Source organism: Hyla sarda, chromosome 5 (genome assembly GCF_029499605.1).
Source record: "Hyla sarda isolate aHylSar1 chromosome 5, aHylSar1.hap1, whole genome shotgun sequence".
Classification (NCBI taxonomy): Eukaryota; Metazoa; Chordata; class Amphibia; order Anura; family Hylidae; genus Hyla; species Hyla sarda.
The window spans coordinates 273,291,639-273,315,860 of record NC_079193.1 but is presented as its reverse complement, the minus strand read 5'-3'; the positions used below and the strand labels follow the sequence as shown (position 1 = coordinate 273,315,860).

Here is a 24,222-nt window from a genome sequence, read left to right as displayed (position 1 = left end):
ACAGACGATTAATTTACATGTAAACATACCCTTAACCCCTTAAGGACTCAGCGTTTTTCCGTTTTTGCATTTTCATTTTTTCCTCCTCACCTTCTAAAAATCATAACGCTTTCTATTTTGCACCTAAAAATCCATATAATGGCTTATTTTTTGCGCCACCAATTATACTTTGCAGGGACATTAGTCATTTTACCAAAAAATCCACGGCGAAATGGAAAAAAAATCATTGTGCGACAAAATTGAAGAAAAAATTACATTTTTTAACTTTTGGGGGCTTCCGTTGCTACGCATTGCATTTTTTGGTCAAAATGACACCTTATCTTTATTCTGTAGGCCTATACGGTTAAAATGATACCCTACAGGTCTGGAGGTATGTTTTGTTTGTGTACTGTATCCACTCGCCTGAATGCTATGAGTCAGTCCATGTTCTCCGTATTTGATGCGGGGGCTCCGCTCCGTAGATTTTGTATCGCTATCTGACTATGTAAACCTGGAATGTTTGTTTATTGTTGGATCTGCGGATCCTTTGTTCTTACCCATGTTTCAGTATTGTGCTTGTATTACCTGAATCTTCAATAAAGCTTCATCGTTTGATTGTTAAAATGATACCCTACTTCTATAGGTTTGATTTTGTCGCACTTCTGAAAAAAAATCCTAACTACATGCAGGAAAATGTATACATTTAAAATTGTCATATTCTGACCCCTGTAACTTTTTTATTTTTCCGCGTACGGGCCGGTATGAGGGCTCATTTTTTGCGCTGTACCATTTTTGTGTTGATCGGACTTTTTGATCGCTTTTTATAAATTTTTTTATGATATAAAAAGTGACCAAAAATGTTATTTTGGACTTTTGAATTTTTTTGCGCATACGCCACTGACCGTGCGATTTAATTAATGATATAATTTTATAGTTCGGTCATTTACGCGCGCGGCGATACCACATATGTTAATATGTATTTTTATTTACACAGTTTTTTTTTTTATGGGAAAAGGGGGGTGATTCAAACTTTTATTAGGGAAAGGGTTAAATGACCTTTTGTTAACTTTTTTTTTCACTTTTTTTTGCAGTGTATTAGACCCCATAGGGAGCTATAGCACTGCACACACTGATCTCTTATGCTGTTCCCTGCAAAGCCATAGCTTTGCACGGATCAGCGAGATAGGAGCTCGATTGCTCAGGCCTGTAGCTCAGGCTTGGGGCAATCAAACCCCGATCGGACACCGCGGAGACAGGTAAGGAGACCTCCGCCTGCGTCCCAGCTGATTGGAACATTGCAATTTTATCACTATGCCCGGATCAGCCCGACTGAGCTGCCGGGAAGCGTTTAATTTCGTTTTACAAAGTTGATCGCCACGTCTGAAGGGTTAACAGCGCGCGGCACAGCGATCGGTGCCGCACGCTGTTAGCCCAGGGTCCTGGCTATGAATTTTATTTTTTTTTTTAATCATCTGGTGCCAGAAAGTTAAACAGATTTGTAAATTACTTCTCTTAAAAAATCTTAATCCTATCGGTACTTATCAGCTGCTGTATGCTACAGAGGAAGTTCTTTTCTTTTTAAATTTCCTTTCTTTCTGACCACAGTGCTCTCAGCTGACACCTCTGTCCATGTCAGGAACTGTCCAGAGCAGGAGAGGTTTGCTATGGGAATTTGCTGCTACTCTGGACAGTTCCTGACATGGACAGGGGTGTCAGCAGAGAGCACTGTGGTCAGAGAGAAAATAACTCATATTCCTGTGGAGCTTACAGCAGCTAAGTACTGGAAGGATTAAGATTTTTAAATAAAAGTAATATACGAATCTGGTAAACTTTCTGTAAATGAAATTAGACGGCGCTCAGAAGTTATATGGAATCCTGGTCACAATATATAACAAGGTTTATTAAAATATGATAACATTATATAACATACACCTTCCTTTGGTGTGCCACAGGGAACTTGTGAATCACCTAGGGTTAAGGATCTATTACATAAAATATATAAACAATAATAAAAAGTGTAGTATGATATTCAGACCACTAAAAATAAATACATACATATAATACTGCTGCAGTTCTTGTGCAAAGACCGGAAAAGTCAATCAGTAGATTAATTCGTTAGACATTCTGGGACTTATAGTCCCCATTCACTAAACAAAGAAATCCTTGCAGGTTGCAGTTAATGTCTGTGTTGGAATGTGGCAATAATTAAATACTAACACTATGACCCAAGTGATAGAACATATAGGGTCTGCTGTAACTTGTAGTCCTTGTAGTACAGTGGTCCCTCAACATACGATGGTAATCCGTTCCAAACGGACCATCGTTTGTTGAAACCATCGCATGTTGAGGGATCCGTGCAATGTAAAGTATAGGACAGTGGTCTACAACCTGCGGACCCTTCAGATGTTGCAAAACTACAACACCCAGCATGCCCGGACAGCCGTTGGCTGTCCGGGCATGCTGGGTGTTGTAGTTTTGCAACATCTGGAGGTCCGCAGATTGTAGACCACTGTTACAGGAAGTTGTACTTACCTGTCCCCGCCGCTCCGGACCGTCACCGCTCCTCACTGCTGCCCGGGATGTAGCTCTCCACCGCTGCCATCACGTCACTACGCACGCCGCTCCAATTGGATGACGGGATGGCGTGCGCAGCGACGTGATGACGACGATGGAGAGCGCTGAGGATGCAGGGGATCCCGGAGAGGACGCGCCGGAGCCCCGAGGACAGGTAAGTGATCGTCAGCGGACCACACGGGGCACCATAATCGGCTATCCGGTGGCAGCTGAAGCAGTCTGCGCTGCCGGATAGCCGTTTATGTGATGGCCCCGACATACAAAAGCATCGTATGTTGATGCTGCCTTCAACATGCGATGGCCTCTGAGAGGCCATCGTATGTCGGGGCCATCGTAGGTCGGAGGGTCACTGTATTAGGTTAGTATAGATTAGTATTCTAGTATTACGGCAATAAAGGTCTTTGAAAAAGCAAAAGAGTGTCCGTGCAAAAAGTGCTGTGTGCGAGTAATAGTTCTAAGAATCCCTCCTGGGACTTATAGTACCTGTGTTAATATGTTAGTACAGTATACACCTTTAAGTCATCAATAGTTCATGCCAGGAAGTTAAAGATATCCACCTTGGTACACAGCTGCCGGACCTAAAGGGGTACTCCACTGGAAAACATTTTTTTTAATCAACTGGTGCCAGAAAGATGAGCAGATTTATACATTACTTCTATTTAAAAGTAAAATTCTTAACCCATCCAGTACTCATCAGCTGCTATTTGCTCTACAGGAAGTTCTTTTCTTTTTGGATTTTCTTTCTATCTAACCACAATGCTCTTTGCTGACACCTCTGTCCACGCTGCCTCCCCACCTCTCCCATAGAGTTACATGGAGTAGGCGTGTTGGCCACGTCATGCTGCGCCCGGCACGCCTCCTACATGTAAGAGTCGCGGCAGAGTCGTGGCCTGGTACAGGAGATTGAGGGGGGTCCCAGCGTTCGGACCACCCGCGATCAAACACTTAGTGTTTTCCGCTGCAGTTGTCCTTTAACTGCAAACTGCAAGGATTTCTTTGTTTAGTAAACGGGGACTATAGGTCCCAGAATGTCTTATGAGTTAATCTATTGATTGACTTTTCCGGTCTTTGCACAAGAACTGCAGCAGTATTATATGTATTTACTTATTTTTAGTGGTCTGAATATCATACTACACTTTTTATTATTGTTTATATATTTTATGTAATAGATCCTTAACCCTAGGTGATTCACAAGGGCCCTGTGGCACACCAAAGGAAGGTGTATGTTATATAATTTTATCATATTTTAATAAACCTTGTTATATATTGTGACCAGGATTCTATATAGCTTTTTTTAGCGCCATATAATTTCATTTACTCTTGTCTCTCAGTGGAAACTGTTTGGTCTCCTTACTCCCTAGGAGTGGATCCAAAACACAGAAAAAGTACTGACCAAAAAAGTACTTGTGAACCCAGCCTTATAGTAAGACCTGTAGGCTTAGTGCTTGGCAATCGGACTAGGCTATTGGTTCCAAAAATCGTAATATGACTAATAGGAGGTACGGTAGCTCTTTTTTTGGATGAAAAACCACAGGAAAAGCTTTAGGCACTAATTCCGTCACCTTCAGCATATAAATCCAGAAGCATTACCAAGTATTTTTTTTTTTTTTGTGCATTGTAGAATACCTAACATAAAAAATCCCCATTTGGTGAAAGTCCAGTGCATATGCATAACAAATACCAAACCACAAGAGAAGCGCATAAAGGATACAATATTTTGTTGAAATATCCAAGAAGACAAACATCTTAGGTGAGGTGGACTCCCTTGTAGGTATATTATAGCCATTAGTGGCACACTTAGCTTTTATTATTATTCTTTATTTTTTTATAGCGCACACAGATTATGTGGTGCTGTACACTCAGATTGGTCCTTGTTCCCATTGGGGCTCACAATCCAAATTCGCCTATCAGTATCTTTTTGGAGTGTGGGAGAAAACCCATGCAAGGCAATGGTGCTAACCACTGAGCCACCGTCCTGCCCTTTTGAAAACTCTGTGATGAAGTTGGGCCATATATTTAGGTTATTGGGGAAGCAATGCTTTATCACATATACATGATGATAAGTCATCAGTATTTTTACATTATTGTTGTACTTTAGCCTCTTTGTTCCTTTGGCCTACGCATCTGTATATTTCTGTCTTACAGGGACCCCACCAATTTTTTTTAAATCTGTTGTTAGTCAGGACTTTTTGTTTTTGTGCTAATTCATTGTTTGTTTGTTTTTTTCCTTGCAATGTGTTTTTAATATATTTATCTTCTTGGATTTTTCAATAAAATGTTGTGTCCTTCAAATGCTTTCAGTGTTTTATATATTCATTTGTAGAACTCTACGGCCTCTCCCCAACCTGAACCGACTGTAAACTTTGTACAGCAATAGGAATAGCATAGATGGTGGTCTAATATGGTTGGCCACACAATATTCCATCTGGGAAAATATGGTGGGACTTGGGCCTAACACATACATTTATTTATTATACCAAAATCAAATTCATTGTCAAATTTAAAGAGAATCTGTGGCCTTCCCTTGACCTGTCTGTTTTAGTAAATACTTGTAGTCCCCATAAGAGAACCATTCTGGAACTCCTTTTCCTATAGCTGTGTATTGTGACGTTCCTCTATTATTCTTAGTAGTAATGTATAACTAAATAGCCAATCAGGTATTACCAGTTGAGGGAGTGCCTCTATGCTGTCTCACGTTATCCAATCAAAGCTGACAGTGTAGGTACACGCCCCAAACTGGTAACACCGGATTGGTTATCAGGTGTTCTTTCTAGTAGAAGTAACAGGAACAGCACAAGAGAGAAGTGTAAGAAAAGATGTTCTACAGTTGTTACTTCATGGGAAATACAAACTTTACTAAAACAGGAGAGGCCAGAGGTCCTCTGAGCTGCTCTGACTTACTTTTACAAGTTAAACAATATCTGTTTTCCCAATAGACTTACCCACTGCATGCCTTAAAAATCTTCAACTGGAATACCTCTTTAGGGCAGGGTCACACGAGGTGCATCTGCAGCGTATTTAACACAGTGCATGCACCGATGGCATTCACAGAGGGACGCAGAGCGAGCTCCGAGCTGCGGCCGGGTAGCTCTCTGTGTCCGCTCGTAGTGGCGGATTTCTGCAGCAGAAATTTGAGACTACCAACGGATACACCGAGCTACCCGGACGCAGCTAGGAGCTCGCTCTGCGTCCCTCTGTGAATGCCGTCGACACATCCGCTGCATGAAATACGCTGCAGATGCACCCCGTGTAACCCTGCCTTTAAAGGGGTACTCTGCCCCTAGACTTCTTATCTCCTATCCAAAGGGGATAAGATGTCTGATCGCGGGGGTCCTGCCGCTGGGGACCCCCTCAATCTCCCTGTTGCACCTGGCATTCGTTTAGAGCGTCAGGTGAAGCGCTGGAGGCTCGTGACATCACAGCCGCGCCCCGCTCGTGACGTCGCCACGCCCCCTAAATGCAAGTCTATGGGAGGGGGTGTGACTGCCATCACACCCTCTTCCATAGACTTGCATTGAGGGGGCATGGCCATGACTTCACGCGCCTCCGCCCTGCATCACCAGTCATCCGATACAGAGTGAAGTTCGCTGAGTGCACCGGATGACTGGGGTGCCGCAGCCTAGATCAGACATGAGACATCCTTTGGATATGGGATAAGATGTCTAGGGGCAGAGTACCCCTTCAAGGAGAAATCACCACTCTGAATTTGTAATAGACAAATCACTATTTAAAATTCCCTGTTAGAAAAAAGAAAAGAAAAAGGAAAGCAATACATAAAATCTGCATGATCCCCTAGGAATATATTATAAAACTCAGGGATTTTTCTGAGCAATATTTCTGTGGGATCTCTGGTATTTCTCCCTGTAGAGTCTATAAACCCACTGATAAAGAGCAGCTCTATATTTCTCAAACATAAATACATAATAAATGACCCCCTTGGAGTATGTGATTTTTTTTTTACAGTTGACTATCATATTGTATGCTGATGTTTGGTATATTGATTCTTCACTGAGGCCTTTGCAAAACGTACATTTTTATTTTGCTGGAATCTGTTTTTGTGTAAGAATTTTGGGTTTATATTCTTGACATAATCTGCATGTCATTTTCCATGAAAACCTATGTAAAAAAAATGACCCGTGGCTTGTCATGGACTGCCAGCTGTTGGTCAAGGTTGCTGCTTATTACGAGTTTCTGATCTCCCAAGGTAACGTAGTTGTGTGAGCAGCAGTAGAATGCTGTGGATGAATGCGGATAGTGGTATTGACTTACAGAAAGCACTCGGGATGATGTCTGTCTCTATGATGATAATACAGTCATTGTGAGGGTTTGGGAGATGTTGGAAAAGCAGCACTTTTTACTTCTTATTCTAAGAAACAATATTGCAGTTACTTCTTTAACCCCTTAAGGTCGCAGCCCTTTTTCACCTTAAGGACTGAGCCCTTTTTCGCAATTCTGACCACCGTCACTTTACGAATTAATTACGCGAAAACGCTTTTACCGAATATTCTGATTCTGAGATTGTTTTTTCGTGACTTATTCTACTTTATTTTTGTGGTAATTTTTCGGCGTTAATTGCATCCTTTTTTGGTGAAAAATCCCAAAATTTCATGAAAATTTAGCATTTTTCTAACTTTGAAGCTTTCTAATTGTAAGGAAAATGGATATTCCAAATAAATTTTATTTTTCTTCACAAATACAATATGTCCACTTTATGTTGGCATCATAAAATGGACATACCGTATTTATCGGGGTATACCACGCATCGGCCTATAACACGCACCCTCATTTTACCAAGGATATTCGGTTAAAAAAAGTTTTTTGCCAAATATCCATGGTAAAATGAGGGTGCGTGTGTGCGCGTGTATACCCCGATACACCCCCAGGAAAGGCAGGGGGAGAGAGGCCGTCTCTGCCCGCTTCTCTCCCCCTGCCTTTCCTGGGGTCTAGAGCCCTGCTGCCGGCCCTTCTCTCCCCCTGGCTATCGGTGCCGCGCCGTGCAGCGCATAGCAACGACGCAGGGGACGCACAGCGGAGGCCTGAAGCAGCGCGGACCCGACCCCGGCAACAGGTAATTATGCAACTGGGGATGGGGGGAGGCAACGGGGCAGCGGCGCCGGCAATGGGTGCCGCTGCCCATTCTCTCCCCCTGGCTGTCAGCGCCGCTTCTCTCCCCCTGCCTTTCCTGGGGGTGTATCGGCATATAACACGCACATAGACTTTAGGCTAAAAATTTTAGCCTAAAAAGTGCGTGTTATACTCCGATAAATACGGTACTTTTGCTTTTTGAAAAAATTTGAGGGCTTCAAAGTAGAGCAGCAATTTTCAAAAATGTCATGAAAATTGCTAAATCTGAAGGGACAGATGTTACAGAACTACAACTCCCAGCATGCCTGAGCAGTTGAGGCATGCTGAGAGTTGTAGTGTGGCAACATCTGGAGGGCTACTGTTTGGGCACCACTGTAACAGTGGTCTCCAAACTGTGACCCTCCAGATGTTGCAAAACTACAACTCCCAGCATGCCCAGGAGTTGCAGTTTGGCCCCCCTAGTGGTTGCCACAGTAAAGATCGATTTACTTTCACTTTCAATCCGCCCCCCCCCCCCCCCCCCCCCCCCACTGTCGATTCCCTACCTGATCAAAGATCCAGCAGGCTCCAGCAAAGATCCCAGGTCCCCAGGCATCTTCTCCTGCAGGTACGGCCTCCATCTTCTTCCCAGAGCCCCTCGACATCCAGGGGCGGGCATTGGTCAGAACTCCGTTCTGAGTAATGGCAGGGGATAGGAGGAGATCGAAGCTTTGCGACCTCACTCCTATCCTATAGGCTGATCGGGGCTGTTGCTGACAGCTCCGATCAGCCCTATTTTCCGGGTGATCGGGTCACCAGAGACCCGATCAGCCCGGAATTGGAGAAAATTGCATGTCTGAATTGACATGCGATTTTCTCCGATCGCCGACATGGGGGGGGTCTCAGGACCCCCCATGGCGATGTTCCAGGGTGCCTGCTGAATGATTTCAGCAGGCATCCGGCTCCGGTCCCCAACCGGCTAGCGGTGGGGACCGGATTTCCCACGGGCTTATGGATACGCCCTCGGTCCTTAAGGACTCGGAATGCAGGGCGTATCCATATGCCCTGTGTCCTGAAGAGGTTAAGGGGTTATTCAGGATTAGAAAAATGTTTGCACCTAACCTGTCGTTGGACAATGCAGGGGTGTGAAAATGTAATAAAAAACTACTTGTCCACGGGACTAAAACGGAGCAAAATCTACTTCTCCTACTAGAATGATACCTTTTCATTTTTCCGAACTAAAAAATATATATTGGTGAAGGGAAATTGAAATAGTAAAAGATAATTTAGCAAATTTGGTGGTTTTCTTTTGTACGCCATTTACCTTGTGGTTGAGCTGACATGTTATTTTGAGACTTTAGGTCGTCCTGATTAAAGCAATACCAGATTTGTATAGTTTCCATTATGTTTACTAATTTAAAAAAAAATCTGAACTTATTAAAAAAAATGTAATTTCCATTTTCTTACCCCTGTAGCTTTTTTTTTTTTCGCATACAAGGCTATATGAGGGCTCATTTTTTGCGCCATAATCTGTTTATTTATTTTTTTTTTTGTATCTGTACCATTTTGATATTGATCTGACTTTTTAATAATTTTTTTTTCTGGGATATTATAAAACTTGCAATTCTGTGGTTTGGTAATTATTATTTTTTTTACGTTTATGTCATTTACCGTACGGGATACATAATATTATATTTTAATAGTTTGTACAATTTAGGGATGTCCCGATACAATTTTTTAAAGACCGAGTATGAGTACAGATACTTTAATTCTAGTACTCGCCGATACCAAGTATGACTACTTTTATTTTAAAGGGAATCTGACAGCAGGGTGATGCGGTTTCTGGCGCTGCTTACGGTGCTGATATGTGGGTTCCTTGTTGTGCATAATGGAGGGGGGGACTGCAGCCCCCCCCCTTGTAGACTGCAGCCCCCCCCCCCTTGTAGACTGCAGGCCCCTCCTTGTAGACTGCAGGCCCCCCCCCCCCTTGTAGACAGCAGCCCCCCTGTAGACAGTGGGTCCCCATTTAAACAGCAGCAGGGCCCCCCCTTTTGACAGCAGCAGCCCTCCCCCTGTAGACGGCAGCCCCCCCCCTTTAGACAGCAGGTCCCCCTCTTTAGACACCAGCAGGCCCCCCTGTAGATATTAGTAGCAGCCCCCTCTCCCTGCAGACAACTCACCTGCGGCTGTCCTCTGTCCGCATCATGGCATCCTATGGAGGAGCATGTGACATATACGTCACTCTGCTTCCTCCGTAGCTTTACGCTGGGCGCAGGGGAGGAGGTGGAGTGAAGGTTGTGTCACATGCTCCTCCATGGAACGCTATGATGCGGATGGGAGACCGGGGCACCGGAGCAGCAGCAGGTAACGGACATGGTATCGGGGACATTAAATGATTCCCAGATACCATGCAAACCAGCTGTATTTTGAGGCAAACATAATTAATTTTACAGCTGTAAAATTCTACTTAGTTTTTTAACCATAAACCATGACTAAAAAACAGACCAGAATACTGTGTGAACAGAATACATAGAAGACTTGAATAAGACCTCATAAGGAAAATTGTTTTATTCTGTCAGAGTAAATTTGCGTTAAATCTATTGTGAAGAAGAAAAAAAGCTGTCAAACAAGATTTCCCGAAGATGCTTTTCATTAGCATTTACTAGGTAAAGACCAGAATCGTTCCTGTCTAATTTGTTTCCTAACAAGATCCATTGTATAGTAAATTCTAACTGAAACAAAAACTGACCTGACGCGCAGAAAAACTACAGAATAGAAAATGAATCTTCTTCGATAATAATTCTTTCCTGGGCAATTGAGCTGTGAGCAAGTGAGATATCTAATGGATTGCATTGATTTTTAGGACTTTGGGCCAGAAGCGCTTTTCGATAAGTTTCTGGAAGTTATACAGGATTTATGTGCTGAGAAAATGCCCGATCGTAATCCTTTATTGATTGGTTATTTCTCCAGAAGTACCAATAATGTTTACAATACGTTTCAAAGCAGGTAGTTATTGGGCCACCGCATTGTGTATAGTCACTATGTACTCCCAGCCATATTTATTTGCTATTTGCAGAAGATGATGTACATACTATGTACCAGACCAGCCTAAAATGATCAATGAGCGCAGGGTCCTTACCATGTTTTCCTTATGTGTCGTTTACCTGCAGATGAGTACTCTGGGGATTAAAAGGACATAAATAGGAGTAACGGGTAAAATGAAAGAATTAAACCACACCTGAACAGTGTCATTATCTAGGTAACCTAATATGATCCGAACTCTTTGTTCAATCCAGGAAAATGAGTGTATTTAATAGATAAATATGTTGTATATTGGTTCACACAATATCACTATTTCTTTATTCATGCATAAAAAAATGTATGTTATGGTTGGAGGCTAGGGCGTTACAGCGTCTTCATGGTCAAGAGCTAGAGCATAGCTGTATAGCTCTGTTCACTTTTTAGTTCCTTCCCATCAGGTTTTGTTGCCCTGATGATCATAATTTAAGAGAACAGATCTGTCATGGCTTCTTTAAAAACTGCCAGTTTGAGCATAGCCTTAAATGGACACTTTCAGTCAGATACAAAAACTTTATATGTTGTACTTCTTGGCAAAACATTAACCTTTCTAATATACTTCATAAGAAAATGTTATTTCCTTTTTAAAGAAATCATGGCCTATAAAATCATGGCTTTCTCAAAGCTGAAGCACAGGCATGGACAAAGTCCAGTAAGTGAGGGTGGGCTAGCACTCCTCTGTGCTCTCTCCTATCTGATAGTATTCCTCTTTGCTCTCTCCTGTCTGATAGTACTCCTCTGTGCTCTCTCCTGTCTGATAGTACTCCTCTGTGCTCTCTCCTGTCTGATAGCACTCCTCTGTGCTCTCTACTGTCTGATAGCACTCCTCTGTGCTCTCTCCTGTCTGATTGGACTCCTCTGTGCTCTCTCCTGTCTGATAGTACTCCTCTGTGCTCTCTCTTGTCTGATAGCACTCCTCTGTGCTCTCTCCTGTCTGATAGGACTCCTCTGTGCTCTCTCCTATCTGATAGTACTCCTCTGTGCTCTCTCCTGTCTGATAGGACTCTTCTGTGCGCTCTCCTGTCTGATACGACACCTCTGTGCTCTCTCTTGTCTGATAGCACTCCTCTGTGCTCTCTCCTGTCTGATAGGACTCCTCTGTGCTCTCTCCTGTCTGATAGTACTCCTCTGTGCTCTCTCCTGTCTGATAGTACTCCTCTGTGCTCTCTCCTGTCTGATAGGACTCTTCTGTGCGCTCTCCTGTCTGATAGGACACCTCTGTACTCTCTCCTGTCTTATAGTACCTGTGCTCTCTCCTGTCTGATAGACCTGTGCTCTCGCCTAGTGTTCGGCGGTATACCGGTTCATGCCGAATACCGAAATTTTTTCCCCTCACAATATGAATTTTTCCCATACCGCAATACCAGTTGGGCCCCTCCCCCCCCCCCCTCGAATGACTTAATTGTCAGCCGTGCTGCGCTGTCCCCCACATCAGGGAACTAATCATATGTCGCCTCGTCCTCCTGTGAGTTGCGGGCCGTCGGAGCTGGAAATCTGTACTGTACTACATATTCCTTGTGCCCGGGCTGCAAAAATAAACAAAATAAACTTTAACTCACCTTTCTACGTCGTCGCTCCGATAAGGGCCTCACGCTGGGGATGGGAACGTCACAGAGTAGATAAGGAGCCATGTAAGGAGCCAGCCAACGGTGGCCCACAACTCACAGGAAGACGAGGTGAGATATGATTAGTTCCCCGATGTGGGGGACAGCGTAACGCTGGGCTGATAAACCACCATAACTTATAAAAATACCGTGATACACATTTTTGGTCATACCGCCCACCTCTACTCTCTCCTGCCTGATAGGACTCCTCTGTGCTCTCTCCTGTCTGATAGTTCTCCTCTGTGCACTCTCCTGTCTGATATTACCTGTGCTCTCTCCTGTCTGATAGTTCCCGTGCTCTCTCCTGCCTAATAGGACTCCTCTGTGCTCTCTCCTGTCTGATAGTATTCCTCTGTGCTCTCCCCTACCTGATAGTACTCCTGTGTGCTCTCTCCTGCCTGATAGGACTCTTCTGTGCTCTCTCCTGTCTTATAGTGCTCTCTCCTGTCCTATCAGACAGCACAGAGGAGTGCTAGCCCACCCTCACTAAACTGGACTTTGTCATTGCCTGTGCTTCAGTTTGAATGTCACACCAAACTCCAAAAATGTGCTGGACAAAATCATGGCACCCTTAACTTAATATTTGGTTGCACACCCTTTGGAAAAAATAACTAAAACCTATAACCATCAATAAGCTTCTTAAACCTCTCAGCCAGAATGTTGGAGCACTCTTCCTTTGCAAACTGCGCCAGGTCTCTCTTATTGGAAGGGCGCCTTTTCTCAACAGCAATTTTAAGATCTCTCCACAGCTTCAATGGGATTTAGATCTCGACTGAATGCTGGCCACTTCAGAACTCTCCAGCGCTTTGTTGCCATCCATTTCTGGGGGCTTTTTGACGTATGTTTGGGGTCATTGTCCTGCTGGAAGACCCAAGATCTCTGACTCAAACCCATCTTTCTGACACTGGGCTGTACAGTGCGACCCAAAATCCGTTGGTAATCCTCAGATTTCGTGATTTCTTGCACACATTCAAGGCACCCAGTGCCAGAGGCAGCAAAACAACCCCAAAACATAATTGAACCTCCACCATATTTCACTGTAGGTACTGTGTTCTTTTCTTTTGTAGGCCTCATTCCATTTTCGGTAAACAGTAGAATGATGTGCTTCACCAAAAATCTCTATCTTGGTCTCATCTGTCCACAAGACATTTTTCAAGATGGATTTTGGCTTACTCAAGTTCATTTTGGCAAAATGTAGTCTTGTTTTTTTATGTCTGTGTCAGCAGTAGGGTTCTCCTCGGTCTACTGCCATAGCGTTTAATTTACTTTAAATGACGGATAGTTTGCGCTGACACTGATGCCCCCAGAGCCTGCAGGACATCTTGAATATCTTTGGAACTTGTTTGGGGCTGCTTATCCACCATCCGGACTATCCTGCGTTGACACATTTCATCAATTTTTCTCTTCCGTCCATGCCCAGGCAGATTAGCCACAATGCCATGGGCTGCAAACTTCTTGATAATGTTGCGCACTGTGGACAAAGGCAAATCTAGATCTCTGGAGATGGACTTGTAACCTTGAGATTGTTTATATGTTTCCACAATTTTGGTTCTCAAGTCCTCAGGCAGTTATCTTCTCCTCTTTCTGTTGTCCATGCTTAGTGTGGCACACACAGACACACAATACAAAGACTAAGTGAACTTCTCATTTTTTATCTGCTTTCAGGTGTGATTTTTATATTGCCCACACCTGTTACTTGCCCCAGGTGATTTTTAAGGAGCATCACATGCTTGAAACAATCTTATTTATGCACAATTTTGAAAGGGGGCCAATAATTTTTTTGCAGCCCATTTTTTGAATTTGGTGTGATATTATGTCCAATTTCCTTTTTTTTTTCCTCCATTTTTTGGTTTAGTTCCTATACACACAAAGGGAATAAACATGTGTATTGCAAAACCTGTGTAAGGCTGGGTTCACACCACGTTTTCTTAAATACGGTTCCCGTATACGATTTGGAGGAGGGGCGGGGCTTAATCGCGGCACCCCCACTCAGCCGTATTCGGGAACCGTTTTTAATGCAAGTCTATGAGCCGACCGGAGTGAACCGCAGCCTCCGGTCGGCTTCGTTTTTGGCCGTAAGCCCCGCCCCCTCCTCCAAACCGTATACGGGAACAGTATTTAAGAAAACGTGGTGTGAACCCAGCCTTACTGCAATCCTTTTCTGTGAGAAATACTTATTTTTCTTGAAAAATTTCAGGGGTGCCAACCTTTACGGCCATGACTGTATGTAAGATCCCTATAACTGGCCTGTGCAAAAGGGCCAGTGATCAGCTGACTTATGAGAAAACACCCAACAATCTGAAAACATTGGACAATGATATATGTAAAGATTGACAGACGATTTAGTGATCATTCGTGTGGCCCAGCGGGCAACTGATCAAGTCATGTTCAGACTCTTTTCGTATACAGGTACAGATTGGCCCATGTAAAAGGGGCTTAAGACTGTCCATAAACATCAGATGATAGTTGGCTGAAATTGCTGATTTTGTCTATTTCGGCTGACAATCATCTGCAAATTAAGTGTGAACAAATCAGTAGACATATGTGTACTGTATGATCGGCCATGTTGGAGTTTTTCAGCTGTGGTCAGCTGAATAATCCAGTTGATCGCGTGATTGTCCAAATTTGGCCAAACATTTTTTACTTTGCGCAAGCTCACCGTGTTTTAGTGAGTGTGATCTACTGGTTTAGCCTGGTATGTTGATGGCATGGCACGGTATAGTATAGGTTTCTGGTATGACAATTCCTACAAACAATCCCATAGGACTTCGATTGGTCGATTCCCATGTGGATGGCCAACCTAGGTAATACATGGCTGCATGTCTGTTTTAAAGGCACAGATTAGAGCAACCTTTTATCTCCACTGCTAATCTCTTGTATCTGGCAGGAGTAAGCCAATAGTAGTAGCACAGAAGAGCAGAGGGCAATGCCCATGTCTTACAGGGTTATATAACTTAGGACCCTATATTGCCTCTTAATACAAATATGTAATTATTAATCATTCCAAAATTACATTGCATGTCACTATTGTCATGCATCCAAAATAACAATTCTACTTTCTTAAAACCTTTTACTTTTACATAAAAAGTAGTTAAGTGACAGTCACAAAGTATTGGCCGAAACTTTGTTTTAAAACATGTCTGTGTTGAATACTAAATGTATTACTGGAATATGACATGCTGCGCTATGCTGTTTAGCCAATTCCCACTTATCTCTATGGCAGCCCCATCTGCTGTTTTCAGCTTCTCAACTACCTCCTGTTGGCCCTCGTTTTATGTGACCTTTATAGAATATACAGTGGTCCCTTAACATACGATGGTAATCCGGACCATAGTTAGTTGAAACCATCGCATGTTGTGGGATCCGTGCAATGTAAAGTATAGGACAGTGGTCTTCAACCTGCGGACCTCCAGATGTTGGAAAACTACAACACCCAGCATGCCCGGACAGCCAACGGCTGTCCGGGCATGCTGGGAGTTGTAGTTTTGCAACATCTGGAGGTCCGCAGGTTGAAGACCACTGGTAGAGGAAGTTGTACTCGCCTGTCCCCGCCGCTTCGGACCGTCACCGCTCGTCACCGTTCCCCCTGATGTCGCCGTCCATCGCTGTTGCCACGTCCCCGAGGTGTCCCCGACGCTCCAGCAAGGCCTCTTCTTCCCTGGGATCCTCGCTCTCCGTCAATGCCATCACGTCATTACGCACGCCGCTCCTATTGGATGGCGTGCGCAGCGACGTGATGACGACGATGGAGAGGACGTTCCAGAGCCCCGAGGACAGGTAAGTGATTTTTAGCGGACCACACGGGGCACCGTAAACGGCTATCCGGTGGCAGCTGAAGCAGTTTATGCGATGGCCCCGACATACAAAAGCATCGTATGTTGAAGCTGCCTTCAACATGCGATGGCCTCTGAGAGGCCATCGCATGTTGAAATTATCGTATGTCGGGGCCATCGTTGGTCGAGGGGTCACTGTACTGTGTATATGCTATAAATGTTGAGATGGGAATACCCCTTTAGGGTGTATTCACACTTACAGTATTCTGTGCAGATTTGATGCGCAGGATTTCCAGCTGTGTTCAGTCATTCAGTTTACATTGAAGTCTGTAACAGAAAATCCTGCATCAAATCTGCACAGAATACTGTACGTGTGAATAGACCATTAAGGTAAATCTCGAACAATATAATTAGTCCAACACATCAGGATCGGGTTAAGCCTTTTATCATGGTTGTTGAACATGGTGCATATGTACATGTACTGATATGGAGGAAAGATCAGCAGTCGGATGCATGTCTGCTGTAAAGCCTTATGTGTCCCCACCTTGCGCACTCCTTCCCCCAGTGCATGGCACATTATCAATAGTTTGCCATAAATGGGGCAGGGCTGTTTTCTGAGCTGCACATATTTTGTGTCAAGAACAGAATTAGATCCCATCTTGTATAAAAAGTTAAGCCTTTCACAGAAATGAAACTGAAAATGAACTGATTAAAATCAGGATGACTTGTGTCTATACTGGGTACAATGAAATCTCAATACTATCAAAGGCCCTTTGAAGTGAATTGTGCTGCCCAGTGTCAGGAAGCTTGGTCTCAGTCCCAGGTCATGGGTCCTCCAACAGGATAACCAGCTTCGGTTCCGGCAGTTTAACCCTTACAGCCTGTAAGGAGAGCTGTAACGAGATTTGACAGATGGAGGGGGCTCCCTCTGTCTCTCTCCTGTAGCACCCCGCAACAATCGTGGGGTCCTGCTGGTTACCTGGGCAGCCAGGGGTCTTTACAAGGACCCCCAGGTCTGGCCCAGTTATTGTCAGGATGTGCAAAACTAGCAGTGTAAAACTAGCAGGCAGCGTATATCTGCAATGCTTTGGAATACTGAGTATTCCAAAGCATAAAAAAAAGTAAAAAATAATATAAAATAAATTAAAGTGTAAAAAAAAGTGTACATTTTTGTTTTTTAAATGTAAAAAAAATAAATGTACAAAAAGTGTAAAAAAATTAAATAAAAAATACATTTATTAAATAAATATAATGAAAAAATGTTAATGCATCATGTTTAGGATCACCAGGCGCACATCTGCAGCATATTACATGTCACAATAGTGAGCTCCCTGCTGCGTCTTGGTAGCTTTGTGTGTCCACTCATAGCGGTGGATTTCCCGCCGGCAGTCATGAGCAAACACACTGAGCTACCCAGCCACAGCAGTGATCTAGCCCTTGTGACTGCTGGGGGGCATCCGCGGTGTGAAATATGCTGCGGATGCGCTCTATGTGACCCTACACTGCATCCCGTTCATACTGCGTTTCCGCAGTGTTAGAGGCATCCGTCAGCATCACGTCAGAAAAAGTGATGCTGACGTATACTTTAGCAGCTCTATTCATTTCTGAATCAGACTGCTACAGTATACATTGGCATCCCTTTTCTGACATGACAACGGACACCTATACTGCAGAAACGCAGTATGAATGGGGACTATCCATATAATGATGCCCTGAAAGCCAAATAGCGCTCCTCTCCTTGGTCCTACCAGGCTGTAATTCAACCAGATATGGCCTAAGTAGTGGTAATGGCCAACACGGGACGAACAGCGTGATAAAATATGGGCACATTTCCTCCATTTCAAAAGCGACTTTCCAAAATGGTGTCACTTGTGGGGTTCTGTATGGTTCTGGTAGCTAAAACCCTTTGCAGGCATGAAGTGCAGCCTATAATCCATTCGGCCTAAAATGATGCCCTGAAAGCCAAATGGCGCTCCTCTCCTTCTGGGTCCTACCACGCGGCCAAGGAACCAATTATGGCCTAAGCGGAGGTATTTCCAAACACGGGCCGAGCAACTCAATAAAATATAGGGTGCATTTCTTCCAATATCAGAAGCAATGTACAACAAATATGCCCCACAAATGATGCATTTGTGAAAAAAGCAAATTTCGAATTTTTAAACACAGACTTTGTAATAATTCCTGCCAAAAAAACGGCGACTACCTTGAGGGGTCTAATTTTTAAAATGGGGTCATTGGGCGGTGGGGGGGTCCTATGTTCTACCACCTTCAAATTTCTTCAAACCTTGCATAGCACATAAAAAATGGATGTACTTTTCAAATTTTCAAGTAGACATCTGAAAGTATAAGTTTCATAAACTATTTGGTCAGAAAGTATAAATATATGCAACCTATTAGTGTTAAAATAGCAACAAATCTTTATTTTATTAAAAATTTCATGATTTTTTGCATTGTAAAAAAAAACTACAAATGATATCGGCTTACTTTTACTATGTACATGAAGGACAACTTGTGACAAAAAAAACAATGTCCGAATTATCGTGATTGGCAAAACGTTACCAGAGTTTTTCTCTAATAAAGTCAGACATCTCGTACAGGTTTACTTGTATTGGTCCTTAAGGGGTTAAAGGTGGTACTCCAGTGGAAAACTTTTATTTATTTATTTTAATATCAACTGGTGCCAGAAAGTTAAACATATTTGTAAATTGCTTCTCTTAAAAAATCTTAATCCTTCCAGTACTTATTAGCTGCTGAAAACTATAGAGGAAACTCTTTTCTTTTTGGAACTCAGAGCTCTCTGCTGACATCACGAGCACAGTGCTCTCTGCTGACATATCTGTCTATTTTAAGAACTGTTCAGAGTAGGAGAAAATCCCCATAGCAAACATATGCTGCTCTGGACAGTTCCTAAAATGGACAGAGATGTCAGCAGAGAGAACTGTGTTCCAAAAAGAAAATCATTTCCTCTGTAGTATTCAGCAGCTAATAAGTACTGGAAGGATTAAGATTTTTTAATAGAAGTAACTTACAAATCTGTTTAACTTTCCGGGACCTGTTGATTTAAAGGGGTACTCCGGTGAAAAACTTTTTTTTTTAAATCAACTGGTGCCAGAAAGTTAAACAGATTTGTAAATTACTTCTATTAAAAAACTTAATCCTTCCTGTACTTATTAGCTGCTGAATACTACAGCGGAAATTCTTTTCTTTTTCAAACACAGAGCTGTCTGCTGACATCACAAGCACAGTGCTCTCTGCTGACATCTCTGTCCATTTTAGGAACTGTCCAGAACAGCATATGTTTGCTATGCGGATTTCCTTTTACACTAGACACTTCCTAAAATGTACAGAGATGTCAGCAGAGAGCACTGTGCTCGTGATGTCAGCAGACAGCTCTGTGTTTCAAACGGAAATGTACACTGTAGTATTCAGCAGCTAATAAGTACAGGAAGGATTAAGATTTTTTAATAGAAGTAATTTACAAATCCGAGACAGGGACGTGACGCCACGCCCCCTCCATTCATGTCTATGGGAGGGGGCATTGCGGCCGTTACACTGCCTCCCATAGAAATTAATGGAGGGGGCGTGGCGTGACGTCACGGCCCCGTCTCAGAAGCCTGGCGGTTTCCGAAACTTCAGACGCGGCTACGCATAGAATGCGGGCTGCTGCAGGGAGATCGCGGGGGGTCCCAGCGGCGGGCCCCCCGCGATCAGACATCTTATCCCCTATCCTTTCAATAGGGTATAAGATGTTTTTGCCCGGAATACCCCTTTAACCTTTCTAATATATTTCATAAGAAAATTTCATTCCCTTTTTATAAAAATCATGGCTTATAAAAAAAACACCACTAGGGGGTCTATACCATCCAGAACATAATCTTGTCTGACTGCAGGAGTATCTTTGTCAAAATCCGTGTAAGGGAGGGACTAGCACTCCTCTGTGCTCACTCCTGTCCTATCAGGGCGCAGCATGAAAACAGAGGAGGAGATTACAAAGCAGCTTGCAGTGATTGGATAAAGAGACCCAGGACTGCACACCGGAATGAGGGTATTTTATGGACTTGTCCCGTCCAAAGTGCATTATGAAAAACAGTGAGCAACAGAAAGAAGGTATTTTTGAGATAAGTACAGAAGCAAGAAACATAAAAATGATATGTACATGATCAAGACTAAGTAACATAACATTTTTTCTTTTTTTTTTTTGTGGGATATGACAGGTTCTCTTTAAGTTCAGGGTACCTTTGTTTTGTTTCATTGTTTTGTTTTTCAAAATGATTCTGCTGAACCACAATTCAAAAACAATGTCAGATTTTTATCAGTTAATTTTTTAGTAACTTTTTATTATTATTTTTGCCAGTTTCAAATTATCTTAGGGAGCATTTTGGTGTTTCTGTATTTATTTGGCCATGTCTGTATATCAGTAGAGATTAGCAAACAGCATTAAACAGTAGACCGTGACACAGTTTAAATGCAAAGCCTCTCTTGCTCATTTTTTGTCAAAATAAAATATAAACCCATATTCACATTGGCATAAAGCAAAACAAAATCTGTTTGGCAAAGCACTAGCTACACAGGTTATCTTGCGCTCACTGTACAGGTTACCTAACTATCAACATCCTACAAAACCAGAGTCAAATGCATTACCTAAATGTGTCCCAGGAGAGGCTTCAGACCTCAGGATTTCCATTTGTTTCTCACAACCTTCCCAGACACACTGAATCTTGGCTAGTCTTAAAGCCCAGTGAAGATCTGTCTCCAGCACCTGTGCTGCTCTGGGATCTTCCGAAACTACCAACAAACCCACTACCAACCTGCCTTGTATCTCATAAAAATCCAGGCCCTAGAACAGGGCTTACCAAAAGTCCCCAGCAAGCTAAGTCTAATCTCTTGGATTCCCCATTTCCCACCCAGCTTCTCCTGGATGATGTTCCTCCTGGTGTCCTCATACGACAGGTAGCTTAGGGAAATATAATGATCTCTAGCCAGCATTCTTGTCAATGTCTCACAATACTTTAAAGGGACCAGATATGTTTTATTGGTTGTTTATCTCTGCTGTAGTCTCAGCAAAGTACATGTTTAGTAAGTCTATCCAGTTTATATTAATACAACAAACGTATACATCACAGACAGGCTGCCGGTGAGCGGGAATCATTTGTAAGCAAGCCCTATTGAGCTGTCGCTTGATGGTTTGTGCCAAGACTGAAGCACTGCAAATCATGCTGTGCAGCAATTGTGGCCCTCCTGTCTCGAAATGATGGATTCCTGCAGGGGTGGATTCTGCCTTTTACGGCTGGATTTATTTCTTATCAGTTCTTTACACAGAGTGGGGAGTATTTCGGAGACCCTCTCATTACATCAATTAACGCCTGTTGTTTCCCTGGCATAGCATTATGCGCCTGCACTCCAGGATCAGATGTAATTGAGAGTGATATGCCCTTGTCCCTATCCCTCAAGAGGGCAATTAGCTCAAACATGGATCTCCAGACTTTGTCTTATGCCCTGTTACTGTTTGGATAAATTGTGTACAAAACACAGAAACATTAAAAAACATATCTATATATTCACCGCTGAGGTTCCAAGCCACCCTCCCTGATTAGCACGGTCCTACTTTTCTAAACTGTTTTCATTTTACTTATCGAAATGATCTACATAAAAAGCTGAGGAACTTTGTAACTGCATTGCATCACTTCTAGTGGACTTACCCGAACAGTGTTCTGCAGTACTTGTACCCATTTTAATGTCAATTCAGCAACAGACACCAAACAGCACCGCACCAAGGGGATCAGATGTAAAAAGCTCACGCACCATGTGCTCCCAGTATGAGACTGGGAGGCGGCTAGGAGGAATAGGGTCCTAATGCAGCTTCCTGCCAATTATATAGGCCTGGGCTGAGGGGGAGGGGCAGAGTGTAGACCAAGCAAAAACAAAAAAAAGAGGGGATAGAAAACACAATGTGAATTCAACTTGAGAAAAAACAGACATGGTCGCACATCCACAACATGCACCTTGATCTAAGGCTTCTCAGCAACATTTATTAAACTAGCAGGTCGTTGGTGTACTTTATGATCACGTCTTAATGTCAGGTCCACATGGGGGGGGAAGTTTTCTGCTGAGTACCTCACAGTGAAGATGAAACCGAATTCACCGGTCTCCTATACAGTGCTGCACTTGCAGCTTTTGAAGAATGCCAAGGACTTATTCACATCACCTATCATATTGCTACATATATTTAGTGCCAAAAACAGGATTTGATCCAAACATGTATAAAATATAAATCACGAAAAAGTGTAACTGTCCGTATAATTTATTGTGTATTTTTTTTTTTTATTATTTACGTGATTTTAACACTTGTTTTTTTAATTAACTTCATTAACCCATTTCCAACCCTTGTATGTGAAAATCCTAATGTACTTGGTGGGGAGAGGTGTCGGCATGTTGGAATTGTAACACCTGACCCTATTATTCTGGGAAAGATGAACATGCACAAGAGCTGTCTGGCTATAGTTTACCCCTTCCCTCCCATAGAAATCATATGAATGTTTGGCCATGCAGAATGTTCTCGTATGGGGAAGTCAGGAGAGATAACAATCAGCCGACAGTTATTGAAAATATTCGGACACCTTTAGTTTCATTCCATCTGTTGTTCACCAGCCAAAAATTCAAGAGATCAGAGGGAACCTAACCCCTGTGTTTTCTACAAGACCATTTGTTTCAGAATTAGGCAGAAAATCCTACTGACTAAGTGTTTGCGAGGTCACCTCCTGGTTACTATTACCATTCATTTCTAGGCTTAGTGTTCCTTTAACCAAAACTTTCTGTTACTGTACTCATCCGACATCTTTCCTTATCTCATGTACAGTATGACCCAAACATAAAGAACATATCCTCACCTGTCTATGATATCATTTCCCATTCTGCGTTCTTCGGCCCATTCTAACTTGTTCTTTTCATTTACCTGTTTTATGTTTATTTTGCTATTTCTTTTTTTTTACTGTTGAAAATAACACTGGTATGTGTACTATATGTAGACCCAACTAACTCATGGCATGCGAGGCACCTATCTCTCAGACCCCACTCTGTATTTATCCTTATGAGTTTGATGCCCGGACCTTTTATTTCTTGTTTACACTGGTTAGATATGGTTTGCAGTGATCTCTTAGCACAACTGTGAATATCATTTGTAGGTTCTTTTGGGAGTCTGATTCGTAAAACAACTTCATGTTTGCAAAACAACAATAGATATGCCTGTGAGTGCTACTGTAGCCACGAAACAGCCCATGGCATAGAGGGACGACCTGGTTAGCAGTACGTCACATTTCACATATACGGTAAGTGGTGGCTAGTGGTGTGATCCCTCTGAGCCTAAAAAAGTAGAAAGAGATGCACTGTACGATAGGCAGTATGCCATTTCTTCTAATTCAGTGGGGTCACATAGCTAGTTCTTCTCAGTGGGTGCAGAAAATTCACAGATTACATATTATTTTGTTTGCCCCATGTGCTATGTTGGAGGTTGGTCATATGTACATTGGGATACCTTCCTGGTCACCAAGTACTGATGTCTCCGCCAAGACAATCCTAGTGGATCAGATCCAATGAACATATGCGCTACAAGTCCTAAAAAATATAGAACATGTTGAAATGTTTTAGGATCTTTTCTTCCTTCCAGGTTATTTACTATGATATCTTTATTACAATTGACAAAATATGACACTGCATAGATTTTATAGTCTTTATTGTTTTTTGTTTAGCATTGCAAGTTATGTGTGTAGGAAAACCCTCATCGCAACTTCATCTTGTTCTCTTAGGACACTCGACCCAACATGTCAAGACCTCTGATCACCAGATCACCTGCCTCACCTCTGAACAATCAAGGCATCCCCACTCCTGCACAACTCACAAAGTCAAATGCACCAGTTCACATTGATGTCGGTGGACACATGTACACAAGCAGTTTGGCAACTCTTACGAAGTACCCAGAATCTAGGTAAGTCTACAAAACATTGGAGTAACTTGTGTTTTCCATAGCTGTGTCTCTACAGCTTACAGCATTGAAAGGGTTACCGCGCTGGCCAGCGTTTGGAACATTTAGTTCCGAACACTGTGAGCACGCTGTGTGGGGCACCCACGCCCACTTATGTCAGGCCACTCCCCCC

At 42.9% G+C, this 24,222-nt stretch overlaps 1 protein-coding gene across 4 annotated transcripts in view; it reads left to right on the top strand.

The window, feature by feature from the left end:
* The window catches only part of KCTD1 (potassium channel tetramerization domain containing 1), a 136,723-nt gene that overhangs the window by 76,761 nt on the left and 35,740 nt on the right, over positions 1-24,222 (top strand). For all 4 annotated transcript variants that reach the window (XM_056521770.1, XM_056521771.1, XM_056521768.1 and 1 more), the window contains one exon: positions 23,875-24,053. In XM_056521770.1, coding sequence (XP_056377745.1) covers positions 23,875-24,053 — 179 coding nt within the window. The remainder of the gene's footprint in view (positions 1-23,874; positions 24,054-24,222) is intronic.